The 25,915-nt window shown below is 38.3% G+C and overlaps 1 protein-coding gene across 2 annotated transcripts in view; it reads right to left on the bottom strand.

Annotated features, from left to right (window-relative positions):
* Positions 1–25,915, bottom strand: part of LOC142398785 (netrin-G1-like) — a 65,327-nt gene that overhangs the window by 27,860 nt on the left and 11,552 nt on the right. For both annotated transcript variants that reach the window (XM_075482957.1, XM_075482959.1), the window contains exon 2: positions 11,928–12,571. In XM_075482957.1, coding sequence (XP_075339072.1) covers positions 11,928–12,571 — 644 coding nt within the window. The remainder of the gene's footprint in view (positions 1–11,927; positions 12,572–25,915) is intronic.

The following is a 25,915-nucleotide window of genomic DNA, read 5'->3' as shown; positions in this document are numbered from 1 at the left end:
GCAGCCCTAACCACTCTCACTTACAGCTTTTCTGGGAAGACACTAAGCTGTTAACAAGCCAGCCAGTCAAGAGTCTCACCATCCTATCTGTACTATGGTCTCTTCTCGATCAGACGTGTCTGAAAGACAACACTTAGGAGCCGTCAAAGCAGCATCCTAACAAGATGCCTGGACCATCTCAACTGGGTTTGAGCCCTTCACAAATGACCAAACTCCTTACCCAATCTCTTATGGTGAGCCCACACACTTTTAGCTGCTCGGATCATTCTTTCAGTTGCTACTCACAGCTTAAATGACAGCTGGAATGATCTCTCTGTTGCACTTTATTGCTGTTTATTTTGAATGTTTTTTACCATTTTCATTGTTATGTTTTACACTTTAATGATACTTTTATCAAGTCTTTGTACGGTGACCTTAAGTCCTGAAAAGCACCTATAAATGAAAGCAAAGAGACCTCTTTACTGTCGACCCTACAAAAATATGCCAGCAAAACTCATGCTCCATTCTTCTATCATTTGTAAACAAGATCCAGAGTTAGTCAAACTCTTCTACTTCAGGCAGCAGCTCTTCCCCAAACCGGACCGGTAAAACAACCCTTTCACTAAGAAGAATAGTTTCAGATTTAGAAATGCTAATTCCCATCCTGGCTGCTTTAGATTCTGCAAATTACCCCAGTGCGTGATGTGTTTGATGTCATCTTATGGCTAAGTATTTAGACCTTTGGAATAAATCAAAGGATTTATGTAAAATCAAATTATGTTACTCTCATAGTTAAATCTAAACACAAAGATGGCACAAAAATGTCTCAATTAAATGTGTGTTGGAATGTGTTAATAGTTGTTAAGACATGGGGAAATAAACGGCCCGAGTCTCATACACCATCACAATGAGCTTGACGGCTTTTCTTTACTTTGCCTCTTTTCACATTGCAGATGGCATTGGAGTTTTTCAAAAGGAGAGGGGGGAAGTCACCTCATTACAGCAGGCTCTGCCACCGTGAAATTGAAGAGTCTGATTAGGCCTGTTTTTGACGCTCTGTGTTGTGGCCAATTTTGTTATTCTTGGTGGTGTAACGCAATATCAAGCAAACTGTTAGTACCCCACAATGAAATATAAAGTTAGCCCGCTAGGGCTCCCCAAATTGTTGGGGAAACATCAGGGATGAATCACAAGTTAATTCCCCCTGCTCCAATTTTCTGCCACGGCAAAAACGGAATCTGAATTTGCATGGCTCGAGGCCCTGCCCTCCAAAAGCCTGTGATTTGTTTCAATGACAGGGCCTATTACTGAGGTTGTGCATCGATGTAGTCATATAGTACTGAGATGTCTGAAACCCTAATCCCATCTCAGTGCTCATGGTAGAAGGATGGATCATTTGTGATGTGATGTAAGAGGATGAGACAAAAAGGAGGAAATCAGCAAGAGGAAGAAAGAGTATATTGATATGAATTTCATAGGTCATCTGAATGAATACCTGCATATAGTTACCTACATAAGTATAATAAGTGAAAGTACAATTAGTATATAGCTCTAACATTTTAAGAACATAAGGACAAAAATAAATACAGTATTGCCTCTTTTTTTGTCATGTGAGCAGACACCCACATACAGTAAACTCATACAGTACAGCAATGACATTCAGGAAGCCTCAACAAGCTTTTGTGTTCCACTACTGCAAAAGCTTGCTCATATAATGCATGTAGATGATTTTACTATTCATGGCTGCTTCCACTCCAGAGACAGCTTATGTTGATGTACTTTCTCTGGCATCCATATATTATTTACAAAGAAAGCCCGGGCCTTAATGAGCACTAATTAAACACTGGAGACCGGGAGATGACTGGCAGAAAACATCGCAGCATGTGACAGACATCTGGTGGAAGATAAGTGAGCAGGCAATGGCAGAGCTGGAGAGAACCTTACAGTGGAAGCAGAGTAATGCAGGAGCCGAGTGAACCTGCACTTGAACCTGACTTTCAAACTCTGTCAATCAAGCCGGCTGCAGCTGTCATGGTTCACAGGGCACGGCTTAGAGGATTCAAAGAGTCTGTATGTAAGAGACTGGATAAGAGCCAGGAAATGTTGTGTGTGTATGCAAGTTTACAGTACAATTTCTTTTGGATTGTGCGGTTATACAAAAGGCAAATACGCAGTGTAGCCATTTACAACAGTTCCCTTCTCATGTTTGACTAAGAGTTTACTTTGGTTTTCATGCAACTGAATTTAAGTACCCAGAAAAAACTTGTCAAGGAATACTATGTTACTGTTATACTATGTTAAACACATTTATCTGAGTTTAAACTTCTCAGCTCCTTCAGCGTCTGTATTTTCCAGTCAAGATGCCAGAGGAAAACATCCCTATTTTACAGTACTGAAAGTATTGGACGTGCATAATCTTAACATTTCTCTAGCACAGATGGATATTAGTCATTATGTTTCTCAGCCAAAAGACCTCAGAATGAGTCAACTTTAATATTGCCTTTACATTATGACTCTGTATCAGGGACATGCATATTTCTGGAAAGCCAAACTGTTTTTTTCCTAAACTAGACCCAGTTCCATGTCAAATTGTGCAATAGCTATGTTGGTCTTAATCCACAAAAGTGAACGTACAAGAAATTGCTGGTTTGAGACCTGTTCTGCAACTCCCACTTGCAATTCCTCACTATTGCACCATACGCTGGTGACAGTGAGATGTCAGAAGTACATAGGTCTATTTTTGGTCTATATCTATATACTATTATACTCTTGCAAAAAATAACCATGGTTACCATATATATATATTTTCCCTCATCATGTCATGTAAACACTACCCTATAGAAAACAGCAGCCTTGCTATACAATACCATCTCACAATTTCCATCTAATTGAATAGATTGTGACATGTGATATGTTCATATTACATGATTCCTGTAGAGCCTGGGCTGCTAAACAAAATAACCAAACGGTGTAAGAATGAAAGCTAAACACAACAAAAAACGTAAAAGAAGAAAGTCAAAATTAAGTGAAAAACAGAATTACAGCCAGTTTTCTCAAAAAGGTCTATTCCACTTCACCCTTTTCACATTCAAAGATAGACCTGCCTGATAGTTGACTCAGCCATGTTCGTTGCTTGACCCTTCTTGAAGAAACATCATGGTTATACCTATCAGTAGTTGTAAGAAACGTAAAATGGCGACATGACAAACAAAATAAAAGACACTTTGTGTTCTTAAGCTTTAGAAAAATAAATCTGAGTTTGAGTTTGTTGGGACTCATGAAAAAGCTTACTATAGCCCTTTGTCACATTCGGAGGTTGGTAAGGATAAGCCATTGAATTACTTACTGTAAAGCACTATCTAACACATTGTGTCAATATGGGCATCTGTCTATAATATGGTATATTTAAAATAGAATAATATCACACACGTAAACTTTATGATGTCTGTCTGAACAAGGCAGTGAGCTTTAATGTGGCTTTCGTCAGACATGACAAGAAAAAGTTGGTCTGATGAAAACATCCCAAAAGCTCGAGAAATATTCAAACTTTACCAACATCTCCAATCAAATATGTTACTTGTTAATCAAATTAAACCGGATGTTGCTTTGTTATAAACAAGCAAGTTTATGTTTTGTGATAGAATATTGCCTTAAAGGCTACCCTGCATGAACAGTTGCTACAACTGAAGTATTGTACATGGGAGGAACAAATAATCCAGTGTAACAGTCCAGATGCAAACATGTTGTGCTCTCCCAAATCCAACATTTTAACATTTTGAGCACAAATTCACAAATCAAGCTGCAACTGCAAGAAACAGACTCGTCTAAGAATGAAGAAAGATTCCATCAAGTTGCCAAACAACATCCTTAACAAACACTCGAGAGGAATATTGATTGATTTCCTTCTGCTGCATTAAAAAAATAGGAAGCTTGCAAAAGAGAATAACCTGTAAAGACAGTGCAGAGGCTTTCTCCTCAGGATAAAGGCATATTCAAATGTCAGTTGTTTAAACAAGGAAGGAAAGATGTTCAAGTACATTACACAGGAAATTATGTGGGGTATTGTCATTGCACTGTTATTTTTCAAATTCCTGTATGCAGCCTTTGGAGCTGTAGATAACCTCAGGGTGTGAATCATCCGTATGTGGCTCAGAGTGTGTAATGCCCCTCGTGCGAATGCTCTATGAAAGTGCTACACACAAATTCAGATTCCTTTTGAGTACAAAATACAGTTGATGTGAGCAATGTTGTGCTTTTATGAGCTTAGTATATCCAGAAGGGAGGGAAATACAGAGTAAGTCTGGGGTTTGAGGGTAACGTTGGGGCATGAAATACTAATAACATATTTTTCAAACCTACTCACTCCTTCACTCTGTGCGCCACACCCACTTCACCTGCCCTCAATTCCATAATCATCCCACCTGTTCCTGCTCTCTTCATCAGTCACGCAGAGTCTCTCCAGATTCTCTCTTGGCCATATTGTTTAATATTCTCAGCCAAGCACAACAACATTGTATACCCTACCCTTTTTTTTTTTAACTACCCGTTCTGACCTCTTAGCTTATTCATAGACTTTGATCAATGCTTGCCTTCTGCTTTGTTTACTGAATGTGAGCTTTAGCATTTTTTAATCCAACACAATAACCCTGGTGCAGCCTCCCTGGTTTTGGACAACATTTGAGTTCTCAATCCTACTTTTGTGCCACACCAATTGAAAAATCTCAGAGTCTCTCTCGCTTTCTCTTTATCCCTCTTACTCTCTTTTATTTTCACTTTTAGTCTTAATTTGTTTTATATTGAATGATTGGTATCCCTTGTGTTGTATTTGTTGTTGTAGTGTTTATGATTATTTTTTTTATGCTTTTGCTTCTGTACAGCACTTTGGTCGACTGAGGTTGTTTTAAATGTGCTCTAGAAATAAACTATGACTATGACTATGAAATAAACAATCCCTTTTTGGAACAATTTATGATTGATATTAAATTAGCTGCTAATAGCTGCTGCATTTATTTAATCTCCATCTTGACTTGGGGCCTATGCTTCATTTCAGTTCAACACAAACTCACAAACAAATAATCTCATCCTTGCAGTCACAATTTGTCACAAAAATAATCAGAAAAAAATACTTGTATTGCTTCACAGCAAAGCTACTCAGATCACATTTATTCAGCAGCTAGGAAGTTAAAATTTTTTTGTATTTTGTATAAAACAAATGGAACTTATTACATTGGGATTTACAGGACAATTCAAGAGTTAAAATTCTTTCATAATGGTTGACATAAATATTGATGTGTTCATATTTGACTTGAATCAAAAGTACAGTTGGGCTGCAGCACAAAATGTACAACCTGCCCACGATTGCACTCCAGTGTAAGTAGAGATTCCATTAACCAGTATGAATAATATGGGTTTAATGCCTGATTGAGGACAGATTAACTTAGCTGGAGAAGCAATATCTTTTTATCCGAGATATGAATTCAGTCAATTAAAAACACAAGTTATCTTGAACCACACCATCAACACTATGGAAGGCCTTAGGCCTCATTGGACAACTGTTGTTTTTGAGGTTACTTTAACGCAATGCCTATACACTGAGTAAATAAGAAGAGCAAAGAGAGAAATAGTGACAGAAAAAAAACAAGAGGAAAGGTTCGGAGAAAAATAGGGAATGACATCAGGGGGGAGTAGCACATTAGCACTTATGGATTAGCTGCCTCTCATTCCCAGGCCCTGCTGCAGCCCTGCAGATGTAAAGCACTGACCGCGCAACCACCCGGTAGCGGTCATGTCTTAATTAACAAGCAGACATCTGATCAATAAGTGAGGAACGATGGAGAAGGAGACGTAAAAGGTGGGACAGCCTGCACGGTTCAAGGTTTTTGTTTTCTGTTGATGTGAAATAACATTAGAAATCAATAGCACAGCTAGCCTCAAAACATAAAATGACTCAATATGCAGCGGGGAAAAAAAGACATCCTCCCATTTCTGTTATTTATTTCATCCCTTTTCTATCACGAAAAAGGAAAATGATCATTTGTAAAAGTATTGCAAAATATGGGTCAGAGACCCTATTGCCGGTTCTTTTTGTGGCGCTCATGCACAGGATGTAAAGATATAGTCTGGGAGATGAGGGTATCTTCTTTGGGAATCTCAGGGTTGCATATTTACTTTTTGCAGATGATGTGGTACTGTTGTCCTCTTCAAGCCATGACCTTTACCACGCACTAAAGCATTTCACAGCAAAGTCTGACACAGCCAGGATGAAATTTACATTTATTGAATCATTCATTAGTTGCTGTTGTCAAGTTATCCACTAAATCTACAGCGTTAACCACCAGATCACCATGCAACCTATCTTAAATGTGATGTATCAAAACATGAGATGTATTGGCTGTCGCACTACCCTGTATCACACTGAAGTACAACAATTTTTGTCTACAGCCAGCAATTCAAAATATCTGCACATTGGAACCACAAGAGAGTTAACCTGTTCTAGGTAACTCTGCTGAGGGCATATATCAGTCGATAGTTGGTTTGACTTGTGTTTCTGAGGGTCAGAGATTCAAGATTCAAGATTTCCACAGCCTGTGCTGTCTCTGGGAAATATGCAAGTTACATTTTTTTTTAGTTAAAGAAGTACTAGTGGTGAATATGTTTTCTTTCTCAGGGTCTGCTGTTTCTGAGTACACTTGCTGCTGGGACTGTTCAGTGCAATAAACCTGTAAACCTCAGCTGCAATCATCCTGCTACCAGCTCTTGCATATATCTTCAATCATTGGCACAACATTTCAAACTGTACAGACAGTTTCCTGGCCCCCAAGATTTATCAGATCTGTCCATGTATCAGAGTCAAATTGTATATTCTGGGTTTGATTTGGTCCGTGAATTGTCTTTGGAGAAGCTGCCTGAGTAAGTTTCGGTTATTTACAGTTTTTTGTCCCCGTGCACTCTTGTAGCCTTAAAAGGTGTGCAGCATCTGATACTGAAAAACTTCCAAAAAAAAACAAATAAAACAAAATATTCAAATTTGGAGTTCTGGATGGTGTTCACAAGAAGAAAAATAACAATCCAAATTTCTGCATTCATTCAAAAGGGACATTTAACTCTTTAAATGACACTACAGCATAATATAAGGCAACTTGCATTACACTGAAGTAAAAAAACTCAAATCTGCACATTTAGTCAGCTTGATTGGTTATTCTTGCGCCTGTTTAAATGTTTAAAAAATGGAAGCAGTTAAAAAAAAGCTTATGAAAAATATAACTCACTCAGTCCTCAAACTGTCAGCAAAACCTCATATCTTCACTTTGGTTAACATGCCAGACACAAAACTGAAGGTAAACAGTGACAATGTTTTATGCTTTTCCTAAAAACTGACATTTTTGTCTGACAATGAAGACACATCTATTTTACATAGGAGATTTTGTTTAAGTTTATTTGACATAAATTGGTATTCCATATGTCAGAAAATACTTTTTGGAGTTGATTCTGACATTACTCAGGCTGTGAATTTCAAATATGAAGAAACCTATTAGTTTTGCAATGCATTTCTTGAATTGTAGTTATTAAAATCACAAAGAACATGAAATAGAAAACAAATTTTAGTTTCTAAAATCTAAACTCATTTACAGAACACTTGGGGAAATTGGCATTCTTCTTTCTGTCTATATCTCGAGGACATGAGCCTTTTCAGCCATTCAGAGCCATGACATCGCTTCAAGAGCGTATCTGCAGCTAACCTGAACCCATAAATATTTAGATGTGTGTGCATGTGCAAGTGACAGTTTATCAGCCTTTGTGTGGCATTCTGTGACTTCTCAGACAGGATGGCCATTCTATGATAAGCCTTTCACATTTGGTTGTAGCCAGAAGGCTGCTGAGGCTGGTGGGAAGACTAATCAGTCTCTGCCCACCTGCCTCCATCACGCTCTTTCAAGTGAGTTACTGATCCACCTCTGGACAGAAATTGTATGTTTATTTTCTTTTCTTTCTCACTGCAAAGTTTGTCTCGAAAATTGAATTTGATGCCGGGAGGCCGGATGGAAAACTGGACAAAACAGCTTATTTTCCCCACATCTAACCTTCAGCTACTCTTCCTAATGAATGGAAAAATAACATAACTGTGGTAGATGCTATTTTGTGCTGGCTGGCAGGCCTTTCAATTTACAACTCATCAATTCATGTTTACAGTACAAGTGGGAATATGAGTGGACCGTGTGCGACTGCAGAAGATGTATGTCTAATTTGGACAGAGTCGGGAATATAACACAGCACTATTATGAACAGCTTGGCATGTGATCAGAGACATCAAGTGCCATGAGACCTTGTTAGACTTTGATAGAATATGACAGCTCGTATTCACTGAGTAATTTGCTTAGAATTTTAAAAATAGGATATTTTCTACAAGAAAGTGTGCAGCCTGTTAAAAAACAAAAGCCCATAGATTAAATGATAAATCTACCCTTTATTAAACAGGGCAAGGCTAAATTTGGAACCACAGCCTGGCAATTCTTCATGCCGTCATGATCCACTGATGTGTCCCTGATGATTACCATTTAATCAGCTGCAAATGCTCTTAATTACAAGATTTGTCTCCTACCAATTAGCCAACTTGCTAATGGTTCTAATCTGCTATTGAAGTCTACTGAATTCTAATTAGAGACTAACTGTTTCAATTTACCTAGGGGCCCATCTGATGGGTCATTACCAACCAAGTTATCCTCCCTATAAACTAACTGCAGCAAGCAACACAGCTCCCATTTTGAGAGCAGTTATGGTGCCTTTATGACCATCATGTGGGCCATTTCAGTGTGTCAGGAAACGACAATGTTTCCATTACTGAAAATGGCAGTACCACTCTGATGACTCACTCATTAAGATACACACTCTGCAACACTATAAGCTGTGTAAACTCAATATGCAGCAGAGGTGTTCTTCCTTTTTCTCTAAATTTAGCTTAGAAAATGTGAACATTGCCAAGATACTGTGCATATTATTTCGGGTGGAAAAGAAGGCGTATTTAACAAGGAGTGAATTTAAACATAATAAATCTCCATACAGCTCCGGGTGGGGAACAGAAAAGGTTACTGCTTTCTGATAAATTTGTCTTGAGGATCTATTGGACTGACAGAGTGTTGCATTTGCTTCTTGTTCCTGTCCCAAAGAGCAACTTTATTTATAAAAACTTTATTATTGCGGGATATATTCGAAGAAGAAGTGTAGTCATTCACCGGCATTAAACATCACCGCACATCAGAAGCGACATATTTGCAGTGTATGTTTGCCTTTGCCTTTTAGTTTTTTAAGTAATTAAGAAATTGCACAGGCCTGATAAGACGTGAAAAACAACTTCAATATTCAAAGATACAGAATTATTTGAAGAGAGTCCTGACAATTGCAACTGCCAAAAAATCACAATAAACTAGATTTTAGGCCAAAATTGGCCATAACCTTGTCATCTAAAAAATTATGGCAATTATGCCAATAAATGCACATGAAAAGAAAGCCATCATGCATTGTAAGTTAGTCACTAATTGGTATTACTTTTTCACAAATGTGCCTTAAAACTATAGCAGAAGGGCGCTTAACTACAAGCCTATGCCGTTAGCATCACTCAAACCTTTAACCAGTAAAAAAAGTGCAAATGTTGATAAGACGAGTATATCTATTAGTTTTTTGTGGCTGTTCTTATGTAGATGTGTGGAAACTATTCTTGTAGTTTTGCTAAATGACTGAGATTGCTCAAATATTTGTAAACAGGTCTTATTGTAATAATTGTGATATGCCTACAAATGCCTTCTTCTGGAACTCAGCTCATGAATATAGCTCCTTGATAGATACTTCACAAGTGTTTTATATACTTTTCTGTTTAACAGCTTTTTTTGACAACATTTAACCAAAGTAAGTTAAACTATTATTTTATTACCTGACCCAATGATTTTGAATCATATAATGGGATAATGAGACGGCTGTTAAAACTTGATGCATGTCTGCTATAAAAAAATGATGGACATTCATTAACCGTCCCCTTCACTGTAGCTCAGAGACTGCACATCCAGCCCTCTGTCCTTGTCAAGTTAGGCTTGTAATAAATAATTTGGAGCACTAAAGTTCAGTATTGACTCATAAATCCCCATTAACACCAATTTGGGGAAATTTGGAAAATAGAATTTTGGGCTAGACTGAATTAGCCTTTGATACTTTAATACTGGCCTTATAAACAGTGATCAGCCAAGCTGTTAAACTAAAGAAATAACAGAAATAACCGAAATAAAGTTTCGGTTTGGATTTTGAAAACTTAACTTTTTTTTTATTGTTGTTGCGGTTGCTAGTTTGTGCTACCCAGTGACACCGGCAGTTTCCGACTCAGATTGTTTCACAAAAAACAACAAACGAATAGAACAAAAAAAAAGAGGAAATACGAATGCTGTAACATGTTGTTACACCTGTTAGAAGGTGCACATAATTTAGTTTTGTGGTGTATACAACTGAATACAAGAAACAAACTTCTGTTTACAAGAAAACTTGCCAGCACCAACTGTAAGAGGACACTAGATCAGAGCCATCTTCTGGAAAAATCAACAAATTTTCACCAAACTGAACACTCTAAACCAGAGGTCTTCAACAGGGGGTCTGCGGAGGTACTGCAGGGGGGTCGCGAAATCTTTGGTTGATTAGATGATTTTACTTTCTTTTTTTTTTTCAAACAGTTTTTTCTCACAAATTGTGTTCAAACGTGTGCCATCCACAGATGGTTTGAGGATTCATTGTCCCATCTGTATGCATGTTTAAAGTTAAAATCTGTGGATTATTTGAATAGCCCAGTGTTGTATGCAAGATGTTTGTTTATAAATGGCAGTGGCACGGCCACCCTGTACCTTGCACATGTTTAAAATAAAAACATGAATATATTAACCTGTGTATTATTTGAATAGCTTAGTATTGAATGTACAATAACAGAGTAGCTATGTTTATACACGGCACTAGGCCCCCGTTAAATATAAAACACAATTGTATGCCATATAAATAGTAGGGGGGTCCCTGCTCCAACTCTCCATCAGTTTGGGGGTCCCTGGCCTGAAAAACGTTGAAGACCCCTGCTCTAAACAAATTAACAAATAAATGAAAATTATTAAGTCCATAATCATGCTGCCAAACATAAGCCATGGGTTGCCAACAGGAAGCATGTTAAGACTTCTGCCGTTTATCTTAAGTCACTGATGAGATGTTCAACTCTTCCTGATTCGTGTGTGCTAACCAGTGTGTGTTGTCTTTGGAATAAAAAACCTTCATATTGCTGGAACTCTTTGTCTCGCGGCATTGCCAATTAATACTAAGGTGCTGTACGATTTACAATACAATCAATTCTAGCAGTCCATCATTATCAGTATTGATCTTGCTTCATCCAATGTGAGAACTACAGGAATCTGAGGTGTAGGGACACCCAATCACATTTCCCTACTGACAAAGTTCAGTTTTAAACATGTAGATATTTGGCTGCACTTTCTGTGAGATACTTCCATTGCAGTTTTCAGGTTATGAGGGCTATGATTCTTCTATAAAAATAAAATGGTTTCATACTATTCCACAAAATGAAAGTTATAGGCTGAACAGGTGCATCAGCATAGTCAGTGAAAAACAAGTGGATCCCAGAGTGTGTTTTTAAAAAAAAATTACCTACAGGTACAAACAAAGCCTTGCAGCAAAGCTTCTATTTATCAGAAAAGTCTTAACTTAAGAATTTAAAAATAGTCATATTTTTTTTAATAGCTACTTTAATTCAAGTCATTAAAATAATTTTTTTTTTTTAATTTATGAATTTACAAGCATTTCTAAAAACATATTTGACCACTCGTACTGTTTATTTTTGTGTGTGTCTGTGTGTGGATTTGTTAAACATTTGTAAGTCTTCAAAAAATGATAATTCAGAAAAATTCAATGGATCTTACCTGCCCTGCACTTTGATATCAGAGATAGCGTAGAAGTATCTGGACAGATTGTTCTCATCCACCATGGTGGCTCCAGTGGCTGGCTTCAGTAACTTAATCCTCAGATCGGTGATCGTGAAGAAGTCCCGCAGGTTCTTGGTGGTATCCAGCTGGCCATATAGGGAGGCCATGTTGTGTAGTCGAGGTCCAGCAAACAGGGCAAAGCGGTCCTTTATCTCAAACCGTACGGTCTTGTCATTCTTCCACACATAGCCTCTGGAGTAGTCCTCAGTGCAAATGATGTCCAGCAGGGTGCGCTGGGAGAGGTCATTCACCGTCTTGGGTTCCATGGTGAAAGCATCCAGGCAGTCAGTGGCATAAAACTGATAAGGGGTCCAGGTCCGGCCGTAGTCGAGCGACTTTTCCAGGACCATCTGTTCCGGCCGGCCTGACTCAAAAGTGAGGACAATGTCATCGGTCAGCTCGACTGTCTTGTTCCATGACAGCGTGATGTTGACCTGCAGAGGCTTTGGGTATTTCTTCCATGATGTGGACTGCCAAAAAGTTGTGGGGTTCCGACCCTCAAAGTCAAACATCAACTCAGGAGGATGAGCCAGCTCGTCAGTGTCAGCGTCACATTCATTGTTGCACATGTATGGATTCTCCTAAAGGAAAGCACAATTAGGTAAGGGTCAGTGCACACTGCAAGCAGATAATAAAAATGCTTTGCTCTCCCTCTTGTCAATGTAGCAACTCTTTGAAATCTTTGAAATTTGAAGATACAATGTAAACATAACATTTCATGGAATTTATCACTTTTTGAACTTGAACTCTTCTATATAAAACAGTGTTTTCACACTGTAAAATCCTATTAACAAAAAAAAAATCTGAATAAATACAAACAAAAGAAATACCAAATTAGTTATGAAATATTGCTTGAAGCTCACTCAAGTCAAACTTCTGGACATGTTTGAACAGACATGTTCAAATAGCTTGTTTCTATGTGAGGCTTTTTCAGTTTCGTCTGTATTTAGGGGCTCCTCTTTTTGCTAGCTGAGAAGTAGGTTACCCTACAGCAAACTGATTAAAATTTGATCAGAATTGATCTGAGCATTGGTGAAGAAGATTAGAAATCAAGACACAGGTTGAAAATAACTGAAATTTTAACATGTTGAGATTGTAGCTTTGTGAGATGAACCTAAGAGAGAATGGGCTGTTGGCATTTTAAAGGTTTTTACTTTCCCTTTGCCTTGTTGGCTTACTATCCCATAATTTCACCAACTCAACTCAATTCTGTTGCATTCAAACACATGTGTATTTCATGATCAAGGAATGTCAGTTCTCGGGCTGGAGACGGTGACCCTCTCCTTGAGATGTTACTGTGGATATCTTATTCTTGTTGAGCACCATTCCTCCCTACACTGCCACCCAAATCGTCTGTGTAATTGATATTCTTGTGTGGTATTTCAGCTGAGATGGGAAAGGAATCCCGATGAGTGTTTCTTATGAAACACGCAAAGGGACATGCATTTTTCATGGGCCCGTGTTTGCTCTCTACCATAGACATCCAGCGAGTTTGGGTGTTTGTGTGAGCGTGTTTGTGGGGAGAAAGAGAGGCGCTCTTGATGTGTTTGTGTTTGTTTGTGACAGGGATAGAGAGCTCTGAATGTCTTTGGCTAGTGTGTGGGTGTGTGCATATTTGTGCGAGTGCGAGTCCATGGCAAAGGGAGGAACAGAGACAGGGAGAGCTGAGACTGAAACGGGGCCAGAGCACACAACACTCACTCCAATTGACATTCCTCTCACCTCTGCTCCAGGAACAATGAGGTTAAGTGCTGATGAGATTCAGATCAACTGTAACTCCGTTCGATAATCAGCAATCATCTGACACTCTACACGCAAAACTATCTAAAGGTGAGAACAGCGCTATCCGCAACATTAGTCATCTATCTAGATATTGCAGTGCATTCATCGCAGACTGCCACTTTGGTGATGGTAGATCCCTGGCAGGAATACTGATAAGCAGAAACCATTATATTTCATTTGAAAAGACAGATAGCTGCTTTTTTTGTCTTGGAGTGGATTTAAAAATGTTCTTCTCCAAAGGAAAATAACTGTATTTGATTCTTTATCTTCTTCCCAGGAAGATATATAGATGACTTCCTTGTTTTACGATACGCATCTCAAGAGTCTATTTCATTTCCTGTGGGGCTGCGATACGCTATCAGTCCCTTGCTCCTCAGCCAGAAGAGATAACTATTTGATGTGGAAGGACACGACTGTTGGATTGTCGGTCACTGGGCCTGTGCAGCTGACTCAAAAGAGCGTTACATGATCCAATTAGAGGGGTAATAAGGGGTTATGCTGCTCAGACAAAATGTGAGAATAAGAAAGAGTGGGAGGGAGGGCGAATGTAACCTTTTAGGAATGTGTTTTTAAAGGAAGAGCTCAGTCTCTAAAAGTGTTCTCCTCTCACGCCCATGCACACCCACACACATACAACACTAACACAAAGCATGAAAGGCCACAGTGTAGCCTGAAACCACAAATGTAGAGAAGAAATACATTTTGAAAAGAGAGTTAAGAACTAATAGGGAGACTGGTGGCAGTCTGAATTCTGCCACCGACACTAAATTGTACTTGAGTCTACAGTTTACCAATGATGTGGGCTGATGTTATATTCCCTGCCTGAGCTCCAACAGGTCCGGAGGTCTGTGGAGCCTGGACCTTGATGGTGCACAGAGAGAGCACAGAAATTGTAAGAGGGAGTGATTTCCCTGTTGTCATTCAAGAGCATGAATTTTCCCTTATTTTCATTTCACTGGTTTAATGGTTTGGTTCAGGAGCAGCGGGGTGGCTGCCTTCACATCTAGCATGGAGCGAGCCTTATTCAGAGATGATATAAAGAACAGCGACCGCAGTGTCCGTGGCTAATGAGAAAACAATTTCCTGGCAGAACAGTGAAAAGCAGTGTAAATAGAGGCTTGAAGGAAAGAAATTGTCCCAAATTGAGTCGGTAGAAGTGTACAAAAACTAGTGAAAAGCAGTCATAAAGTCACTCTGTAATCATTTTTCTGGTGCCTTCATTGACTTCCAGCCCTCAGAAAAGAAATCACTCGAACTAAGGAGTCTGTTTGAGGACAAAATTTCGATAAACGTTGTGTCCATCATACTCAGTCATGCAAAAGCACTATTCTACTCAAGCAGTAAGTGGCATGTATGGCATCTATTATCGCCCGCTAAACAGACTGGCATGGTTCCATACAGCCTAGTTTACGTGAAATGAGAGACTTAGAGAAAGGTCAGCACTTTTCATCGGATTTCCTGTGGTGGTTATTTAACAACAAAAACAGTGCCTTATGAAGATCAATACCTTTTGTGCTCATCTAAGACCAAGGGCTCCAGCGCTGTGCCGGGGGGGCAGCTATTGAAAAACAATAAACCCTCTCAAATAGACCCTTTACCCAAGATCCGTGGTTGTGAAATTAATTGCTGGGATGAAAATGTAATGCAGCTTGGGTGGTTATTTCCACTTCTGACCAAAATGGGGAGGATGTTGTTTCATTACTATGAAGCTTTCTTGGGTGAAAGCACTTTGCTGACATGTATCTATTTAGACATTCATTTTATTTAATCATTATTTCTGTTTTATAAAGTTTTTACATTTACATTTTTTGATTGAGTCATGTCTATTATTTGTTATTAAATTGTATCAGTTACATCTCTTCAACCAACCAAAACATCCAGTAAAAACAGTCATGTGCATTTAAAAGTTGTTTTGTAATCTTGTCACATATTGTGTCGTTCAGGGTAACTTTTATATGTAAGTATCATCACAAACTTAAGGGTGCAGAGACTGAACAACAAGGAGCATCTAAAGAAAACTGCTTTGCATTATGGGTACTATAGAGGCCAGTATTCTTGGAAATTGACTCGTTCTCTGCATTAAAATCTCTAAATGTTTCCTGCTTCTGTTTTGAACGTTCTCATTCATAGTTTGTTCTTGCAAATTTTTCATGTCAACAAAAACTAAATCCCAAAGTTAAACCTTTAATATTATAGTCAATGAATTTGCAGCTCTTTTATTTTAAATGTGCTACAAAATAGCAGATTTCCTGACTCCAGCCATCATCAGCTGGTACTCAGCAGTACTGACTGGGAGGATCCAGGAGCCTTACCTTTTTATAGTACATGCATCTTTGGAAAAGAAAAGTTTTATTTGTGAATGGTCATAATGTATAGGCTAATTGGAGTGAATTTATGCAATTGCATGTTTTGTGTCACATGGCATCAGAAAACTGCACTTTATGCTTCATTAAATTTGCACAGTATATTACGATATCATCATATATCATGCTCTCTTTTTTAAATATTCTTGCACATTATATATATATATATATATATATATATATATATATATATATGTATTAATGCTTTATTTCACTGAGCCATAAATTCCTGTTAATTCCTAATAATTTGCCTTGATTTTCCCTGAAACAATAACCACATAACATGATACACCACAAGTCAGCTGATTAAGCAGAAGTGGTCAAAATTGAAACATTAAGCTTCTGAAGAGGACATTCTGAAATGATCATAGAATAAGAATGAAAAATGAACTGCCAAGAAATATTTTAAGAAGTCAATGATTACCTGAAAACCTCCAACTAAATTTTCTCTGACTTTGCTAATATTCAATCTGCAGCAAGCATCAATTACAGTGACATTCCAGGACACTGGAAGCAGTAAAATTAAATGTAATCTTTTTCCCATCCAACCGTCTGTTTCTTCTGCAAATGTAACACTGCCGTAATTCTGCTCTCAAGGATCCATCTTCCACTGTTTGAAAATGTCTCATTGTTGATAATATTTTATGTCACATATTTCTTTTGCAACTGTGATTTTCTCCTAATTTTGCTTCATATATGTGTGTCACGTGGTCTAATAATCCATGCCATAGATATGAGTTAGCATTCCTCATTCTACACCTATTGGCATACAGTGCAGCACATACAAGACTGCAAAAGCTTCTAATGGCCCGTGTCTTGTTGGTATTGCTGACAACTCTATTGCCAGCATGGCTGCTGTGTAACAGATCCCAGCTGGTTTCTATCAGTGCTATATGATCCGTCCGGGGGCGCTGGCTTAGTGCAGGAGGGTTGAGCAGCAAGTCTGCCACTGGTCGCAGCTAATGATGTCCTGATCTCTGCAGCCTATAAGGTCAATCCAATATCAGGGAGTAACACGGTGGGAGAGCTAGAGAACAAGGCAGACACAGACACTTCAGCTGTGAATCCAAATGTCATTCATTGGAATGTAAAGTAATCAGGACACTCAGCTCCTCAGATTGTCATGAGGCTCACTAGATGTTAGGATGTTATTTCATGGATGTGCTCAGTTGTTTATAAAGGTTTTATTTCTAGGAATCAATGAACCATCAAACAGCACAGCCACAGGACACTACAGCCCAGATTTTCTATTACTTAATGCCAGGTGAAAACTCTGTTTTTTCTTGTTACTGTCAATATTTATGAGGGTTGGTGGTAATTTAATGACTGCAAGGAGTGAATGATTCGCCCTGTTGCTTTTGTATTTATGGGAGTTTCACAATCAGGGTGGAGAATTCTGATTTGTTTAAATCAAATCAAATCAAATCAAATTTATTTATATAGCACATTTCGTGTACAAACAGTTCAAAGTGCTTTACATAAAATAAAAGCATTGCAGCAGGGAGTGCAAGAAGCATTAAAAATACATAAAAGAATATAAAAAGAAACAAATAAAATCATTTAAATGAATTTAAAAACAGGCAACAGTCTAGATAAGTTAAAAGATATTTCATGCATAGACACATGAGAACAGAAATGTCTTTAACCTGGATTTAAAAATGTCTACATTTGGTGAAAGTTTAATCTCCACTGGCAGTTTGTTCCACTTGTTTGCAGCATAACAGCTAAATGCTGCTTCTCCATGTTTAGTCCGGACTCTGGACTGGACCAGCTGACCTGAGTCCTTGGATCTAAGAGCTCTGCTAGGTTTATATTTTCTGAACATATCACAGATGTATTTTGGGCCTAAACCGTTCTGGGATTTGTAAACCATCAGCAGGCTTTTAAAATCTATTCTGTAACTGACTGGAAGCCAGTGTAAAGATATTAAAACTGGTGTGATGTGTTCAGATCTCTTAGTCCGGGTTAAAACTCTAGCAGCAGCGTTCTGGATGAGCTGCAGATGTTTAATGCTCTTTTTGGGAAGTCCAGTTAAAAGAGCATTACAGTAATCGAGTCTACTGGAGATGAATGCATGGATGAGTTTCTCCTGGTCTTTTTGGGAGAGGAAACCTTTAATTCTGTTGATGTTTCTGAGATGGTAAAAAGCTGCCTTGGTGACAGCTTTGATGTGGCTGCTGAAAGTCAGATCTGAGTCTATCAACACTCCGAGGTTACGAACTTGGTCAGTGATTATAAGGTTCCGAGTCTCAAGATATTTACCAACGCTGACCCTCTTCTCTTTGCTACCAAACAGAATGATCTCAGTTTTGTCTTCATTTAATTGTAGAAAATTCTCTCTCATCCAGATGTTTACTTCCTCCAGACACTGACACAGTATGTCTGCTGGGCTGCAGTCGTCCGGTGACAGAGACACATAAAGTTGTGTATCGTCTGCATAACTGTGATAATTGATGTTAAAGTTCTGCAATATCTGACCCAAAGGGAGCATATACAAGTTAAACAGAAGAGGTCCAAGAATTGACCCCTGGGGGACTCCACAAGTCATGGCCACTCGCTCAGATTCATAGCTGCCAATTGTAACAAAATAACTCCGGCCTTCTAAGTAGGACCTGAACCAGTTAAGGACCGCTCCAGAAAGTCCAACCCAGTTTTCCAGCCTGTGCAACAGGATTCTGTGATCTACAGTATCAAACGCAGCGCTGAGGTCCAACAGGACCAGGACTGAAACATTACCAGAATCAGTATTCAACCTGATGTCGTTTAACACTTTGACCAGAGCTGTTTCAGTGCTGTGATGACGTCTGAAGCCTGATTGAAAGTTATCAAGACTTCCACTTTCATTCAGAAAGTCGTTGAGCTGGTTAAATACAACTTTCTCAATAATCTTAGATATAAAAGAGAGATTAGAGACAGGTCTGTAGTTGTTCATCATAGAGGCGTCTAGACTTCTCTTCTTTAGGAGTGGCTTAATGGCAGCTGTCTTTAGTGACTTGGGAAAAATGCCTGATGCCAGTGAGCTGTTAACTATTTGTAGGAGATCACTTTCTACTGAGGTAAAAACAGTTTTTAAAAAGTCGGATGGTATTATGTCCAGAGAACAAGTTGTTGATTTCAGATGCCGAACTGTTTCCACTAGGATTTTTAAATTAACAATATTAAATTGTGACATAACGTCAGAGTTATTTCTAGGTTTTAGACACAGATTAGTTTTCTTGTTTTTCTGTGTTGCGTGAATGTTTTGTCTAATTGTTTTGATTTTTTGGCTAAAAATGAATGAATCACACAGACCTATTTACTCTGCTTTGCGGCGCACAAATAATCTCATAATTGTTTGCCTCCCAAAAAACCAGCTTGTCTTAAATATCACGCTTGACATGGCTTTAGTTGCCTCACGGATGAGAGGCAGGTGTTACACGAGAGGAGGTAAGAGTGTTCGAAAGGGATCAGTTCATGTCATTTTTTTTTGCAATGCCACAAGAAGATAACTATACACTGTAGACTGTAGGCCACATTATCTTTATTTCACTGGAGGAACTAAAACGAGAACCGGAATCACCCACTGGAAGGAGTCATGAAATGCTGGTTGACCCAAAATGTTTTGAAGCTCTTTGTCCTTTGGTATTTGTTTTAGTTTTAATGGATGCGTCTGCTTTTGGGATATCATCCACATTTTAATTGGTGAACCCTCCCGAATGCAAAGGAGCAAAACATTACCACATGGTGAGGATGTCACGATGCACTGCAGGTTTATATTCACAATCTTTCATTTTCTGGACTAACAACTGTTTATGACATTCCAAGAATAGAATAGAATAGAAAAAATACTTTATTCATCCCCCATTGGGGGAAATTCAAATTAGTCAAGTAGCTCAAAAAAATTATAAATATTTACAATGATTGTATATTAGCAACAACAATAATAATACAAATTCTAATAAAAATACTACTACTAATAATGATAATAATAAATTACTAAATAAATAAAAAAAAAAAAAAAAAAATCAATCAATCAATTTGAGAAGAACTCAGCAGGGACTGTTAAAAAGCCTTATGGCTGTGGGAACAAAGGACCTCCTGAACGTCTCAGTCCTGCAGCCTCTCACTGCAGCTGCTCCTCTGTCCTGCCAGGATGCTGTGGAGAGGATGATTATTCTTCTCCAGAACAGAATACAATTTCCTCCTCATCCGTTGCTCCACCACAGCACTGACAGGGTCCAGCCTTCTGCCTACAACAGAACTGACCTTTTTTACCAGTTTGTCCAGGCGCCTACAGTTTTTGTCTGTAGTGCAACTCCCCCAGCAAACAACCGCATAGAACAGTGCATGATAGTGCAATGATAGTGTGATAAAACATGCACATCATATCACTACAGAGACTGAGGGACCTGAGCCGTCTCAGGAAGAAGAGACGGCTCTGGCCCCTCAACTGAAGGTAAGTCCAAAAAGGTTTTCTTTGTTATTATTTGGCCGTATATCAGGCCTTAATGACTCTTTCTTGCTTTTGTGTCCAGTCCGACCCGAGGCTATAGATAAATAATAACAAATTGGAACACAGTTAAACAGAAGAGTAAAGTCTTATGACACTCACAGAGGAGTCTATTTATCAAAGCTTCATGCTTATATGCCCTGTGTTGTAAATTGAAACAAGATGCAATGCCGTTTGTGAGCAATAGGCTCCTGATTATCATAACACACTGACTTGCACTGTTCTTGGTAGACTACTTTGAACATTACTGAAATGAGCTGGTCGCATCTGTGTTGCAAATTAACCCAGATTTAGGACCTCGCCCTCTGAAATGGACACTCCCATATATGCTATTTAGCAGATTTGCAACCACATGCTTAATCACCATTGATAGTAAAACTTCCCCTAGAATTCCCGCACACAAGTTACGTGTAAGCTACATAGATAACCAACATCACTAAAAAAAAATTGAAAACACACAATTTAGATTAAAGTACACGCACACAGATGCATGATGTGGTGTGAAACGGATGTTTAAATGAATGACACAAGCAAGATCCTGTTGATGTGCCTTTTGACAGAGGATAGGGCTCAACAGATAATTTATTTGGCCAATTACAGCTGCTGTTGAAAGATGGGTGCAGGCGATCTAACCAATCAGTTTCACTGACGGATTTCTGACCTGAACCTCAGAACACAGATTTAACTCACAATGAACTTCTATTCCAGCCATCTTCTTCATGGCAAGTTTTAGCGACCATTTTAAACTGTAGTTAAAACAAGTAATGGTAGAGATGCATCATGTTTGCTTGTACACAAGACAAGGAAAAAACAAGAATTGAAGACCTTAGCAAACTTGGTGAAAATCCTGAATAGACAATCAAAAGAGGAGCAATTACCAAATTTAAAGGAACAGACATGAAGCTAACGATGTCCAAAACATTCTTCCTGTCTGCCTGTGACCTGTGTGCACTTTGCTAGTTTGTGCTCAGTATTCTATAGCTTCTGTGACTCGACTTCTGTGACTGTGGCTGTGAGAGAACTCTCTCCCACTGGACCAGAGGTGTTGCTGGATTAATCATCCCATCGCCCTGCTCGGCAGTTACACTTCCTAACCTGCTGCATGACACCTGCAGACCTGTCGCTGGCCCAATCCCCCTCAATCACACCTCCGAATGCCCATCCTCATTCATGGGGTGTGCCGGAGGAAGAGAAATTTCACATGTGACAATTCAAACGGCTGTGATTCAGTGTTCAGGGACTTGATCCAGGTAAACAAAAATAACAGTGACGTGAGCCGGCGCACCACTTGTCAAAAGATGGCCATCTGAGACCGCGACAAATTATCAACTTACAGACAAGTGCTCTTTATCCTGCACTCACATCGGACCTCGATAGATCTAAGGGTGATATGTTTGTGGTGAAGCACAGAGGACAGGCCAAAAGTCTGATATCCTGGTAGATCTAGATCAACGTTTTAGAAGATGGAAGGGTACAGTGATCACGTGATTACAGTGAGACTGGACGTTGATCCTTTCAGGGCTTCATATAAGCTAGACAGAATGGACAGCTGAGATGAGCCATGGTGAGATATTGGTGGAGTGAGAGCTTTGGCAGAAACTCAATAGAGCTTTAATGACCAGCAGTGAGGGCCAGGAGTGGTGCACAACAGAGCCAGGCTTTTCATTTTTCTGACCTTCAGAGGAATTGAGGACAGACAGACTTCATGTGTGACCTGTGAGAGCTCCATCATTTCAAATCTCTGGTGTGCTGCATGATGGTTATAAAATACCAGAGTGTTCACAATAATTAATTCTTCATGTAGAAAAATTCTGATTTTACAGATGAAGAACGTAGACTATACCAAACAATCATTGCCATACACATTTTTTTAAATATCCATCAATTTGTAAATATCTCATTTCCAAAAAAAATATATCTTAAAAGTTCAACTCAATCTGTACTTAATTGTCTCAGAATCTGTCAAGTAATATTTGGGAACCTTCAAGAAAAAATTGAAAGGTGGCTCTTGAAGTGGCCGATTATTTTGCTGTACTACCTTATTATAAATACACTGACCAAATTTAAGACATATTGTTTATAGTGATTCTGCTCAAACAGCTGTAAAATAAAATTTACTTGTCTTGTTTACTGCTACATATCCTTTATTATTATGATTATTATTATTGATATGTGTAATTTTTATACCTTACACCTACAATGTTGAGCTTGTTTACATTTTTTTGTGAAAAAAAAGATGAAGTTATTGTGTTGGATAAGGGTTACGGGTCAAATAAGATGTCCATCATTACTATTTGTACCAACTGTGCAAAAGACACCACTTTGAGCAATGTATGTAGAGCTACATATAGTGAACAAAATGATACATGCATCAGACAGTTGCTTTAACGGCACATCAGAGGGTGCTTGGGTAATGGGTTAGGATGAGGATGTAACTTAATATAGAAGCAGACATCTGATCAAACAGACAAGTCAAACTTCTTGCGGCACTCACATTTCAATTTGCTGCATGCCAAACACCCCACCCTTTGGAACACAGCCCTCACCAAAGCAGTCCCTTTGAGGGCTGCAGCACAGCCAGTCTGGCCTTTTGAAGTACGCTGCTCGGCAAATCAACTGCATCACGATGCAGGGCAGCAACCTTGATTGGGATTCACAGGGTGTCGGCAGACGAGAGGAAACGCACTCCACATTAATTAACACCTGGCCTTATTATCTGTCCCATGTGGCAGAACTCCACTGGGGTAAATTTAACACCGACTTATTATCATGGGGTAAGGTGTTGGTGAGCTTTAATACGTGTGTGTGTGTGTGTGTGTGTGTGTGTGTGTGTGTGTGTGTGTGTGCTCTTGAGTATGTCCATGAAATGTCTGTGTTTATTTATGAAGCACTGAATCAAAGTAATTTGTACATGTGTAGACTATTTGCTGTTTCTATTAGTTTTTTTAGGCACGGGTATACACCTGTGTATTTATCACTGGTGTTTGAATGCAGTTTTCCAGCTGCACAGGCTTTGTTGCATGTTGGTTTAGACTTGCTCTCATGTCAGAGTTCCATCAAAAGCTTTAACATTGCTATCATGAGAGGATGTTTAATTCTCTTTGGTCGATCTTTTGCTCTTTGCTGTGCTGGGTACAGAATGCAACTGATTTTATTTTACAAACAAATAACTTACTTATATATTCTGTCTTCTTCGTAAATCATTCACATAAATGACTATATTCTACCGTCATAATGTCTAAATGAACAACATGCTGTAAATGTTTCCTGCAACAAGCCTCTCGAACTTTACAACCAAAAGACATTTTTACTCATCGGTTGCACTACATTGGTGCAGAAAGGCATCAAAGTTCGAGGATATACTATGCTCATTGCACATTTTATAATAAATTGGAGTTACAACAAACTGAATGTGTTCAATTTCACAAAGAGCCTTTTCTGAACGAGATAAAATAACCTGATATCTATCGAGCTTGCCCATTTTCAATATACACATATTTGCACCCCTGTTATTGGAAAATGAGTTAACTAAAACATTTGTATTGTCACAGTATTGTAGTGACAGTTTGTTTAGATATAGGAAAAGTTTGGTTTAATTATGTACTTTGATGAAGCCAAAGGATTCCTGCTCATATGGCAACATTAATAAATAGGCAATCAAGGTTTTTGGATGCTTCAAGCTAAAAGAAGCTATGCTGACATTGCTGTCAGTCTAAATATCTTCATAAACATATACATTATTGCATGTAATTTCCTCTAAAATAATTTATGTAATTTCAACAACATTGTTAGAGGTCATGTTGCAAGCCAGAAACCTAGAAGTTATAAGTAGATACAATCATAAAACACCAATCCTTCAGCAGTTTGTGCTTTGCTTAAACAAAGACATATGCTAATTAGCAAGCTTTAGAAGCTTTAGTTTCAGGAAAGTACGATGACAAACAATGACTTTCACATGTAGCTATATATATATATATAGATATATATATATATATATATATATATATATATATATATATATAGATATATATATATATATATATATATGTATGAGGTAAGTATATATGAGATATAAGATAAGTATATTCATGGATCCCCATATGCTGAAAGAGGAGGACGAGGTAGAGCCCTATTCTGAGTAATTTCATAAGTAAAGAGTAAAGGCATAAGAAGTTTTATCTCTGCAAAAACTTCTAAATCTAAAGTGCAATTTTAAGATACACAGATGAGGTTTTAGAAGATTTATAACTGTCAAAGCTAAAATTCAAGTTGCATATGTTACATAAATCTTCAGAGGTACCTAAAATATTTCCGCCAAGTCTTACTTCTGCTTGATCAACACATTATTACTATTATTTGGCCCTAAAGTTTGAAACAAAATTAAACTGAAAGTAACAAGTCTTTTACCCCAGAGTGCCTCCAATCTAACAATACGCCAGTGAGCTTCTCTAAAATCAATGCATTATTGATTCTGATTTGTTAGTTTCATTTAAGCACCTTCAAATCACATGGAAATCTGTCACTGATTCAAAATGAACTGTCACTGAGAAGAAATCAGAGGACGCCGACTTTGTTCTCAACTATTTGCAATGAGATGCTAGGGTCATCTCAAATAAATTGATAGAAACTTGGATAAAAGTGAGGGAGTGGAAGAAAGAATGAGCGTGTAAGAGTGAAATCGCTGTCTCAACCTAGCCTCCATCTTTTCAATCTGCATAGTTATTAGAGGCTTTTATTATTTTGAAATGCCAAAGTGAAAAATAAAGCATTACTGAAATGTCACCCTTTCTCTGAGCATGATAAAAATCCCACCAGCACTACTTTTGGAAACGAACATTTTTCCCTTCTGTACTTTTATCCCTACCTCTTTGCCTTCCTCTCCCTCAACAATGCAGTCTCTTTCACTCTTTCTCAGAGATCAATATGGCCTGACAGCATGATGGCTGGCTTTCCTAAGGGGAGGTGGGTCACAACAGTTGCCTGTCATCTCACTGCTATTTCTCTCTTTCAAGTCTGGCCCCTTAGACTTAATGCAAGAGGAGAAAAAAAAAAGGAAAAAAAAAAAAGCACCGCTCCATTCTTTTGACCTTTTAAAATTTAATTTTGATTTGCTTGGGATCTGAAAGTGAATACAATGTAGAGTGATTTGCTTCACATATTAACACCTAAAAGGAACAATAAAGAGTAGTCGATGACCAAGCTTCCATCTATGCTATTTCTGCGCATTTTAAAGTACCGCATCGGAAAAAGTTGCTGAAAATAGCTTAAATTGAAAAACTTCTTCAAACACA

The sequence above is a fragment of the Odontesthes bonariensis genome, chromosome 14 (genome assembly GCF_027942865.1).
Source record: "Odontesthes bonariensis isolate fOdoBon6 chromosome 14, fOdoBon6.hap1, whole genome shotgun sequence".
Taxonomy (NCBI): Eukaryota; Metazoa; Chordata; class Actinopteri; order Atheriniformes; family Atherinopsidae; genus Odontesthes; species Odontesthes bonariensis.
This window is presented reverse-complemented; position numbering and strand designations above follow the sequence as displayed.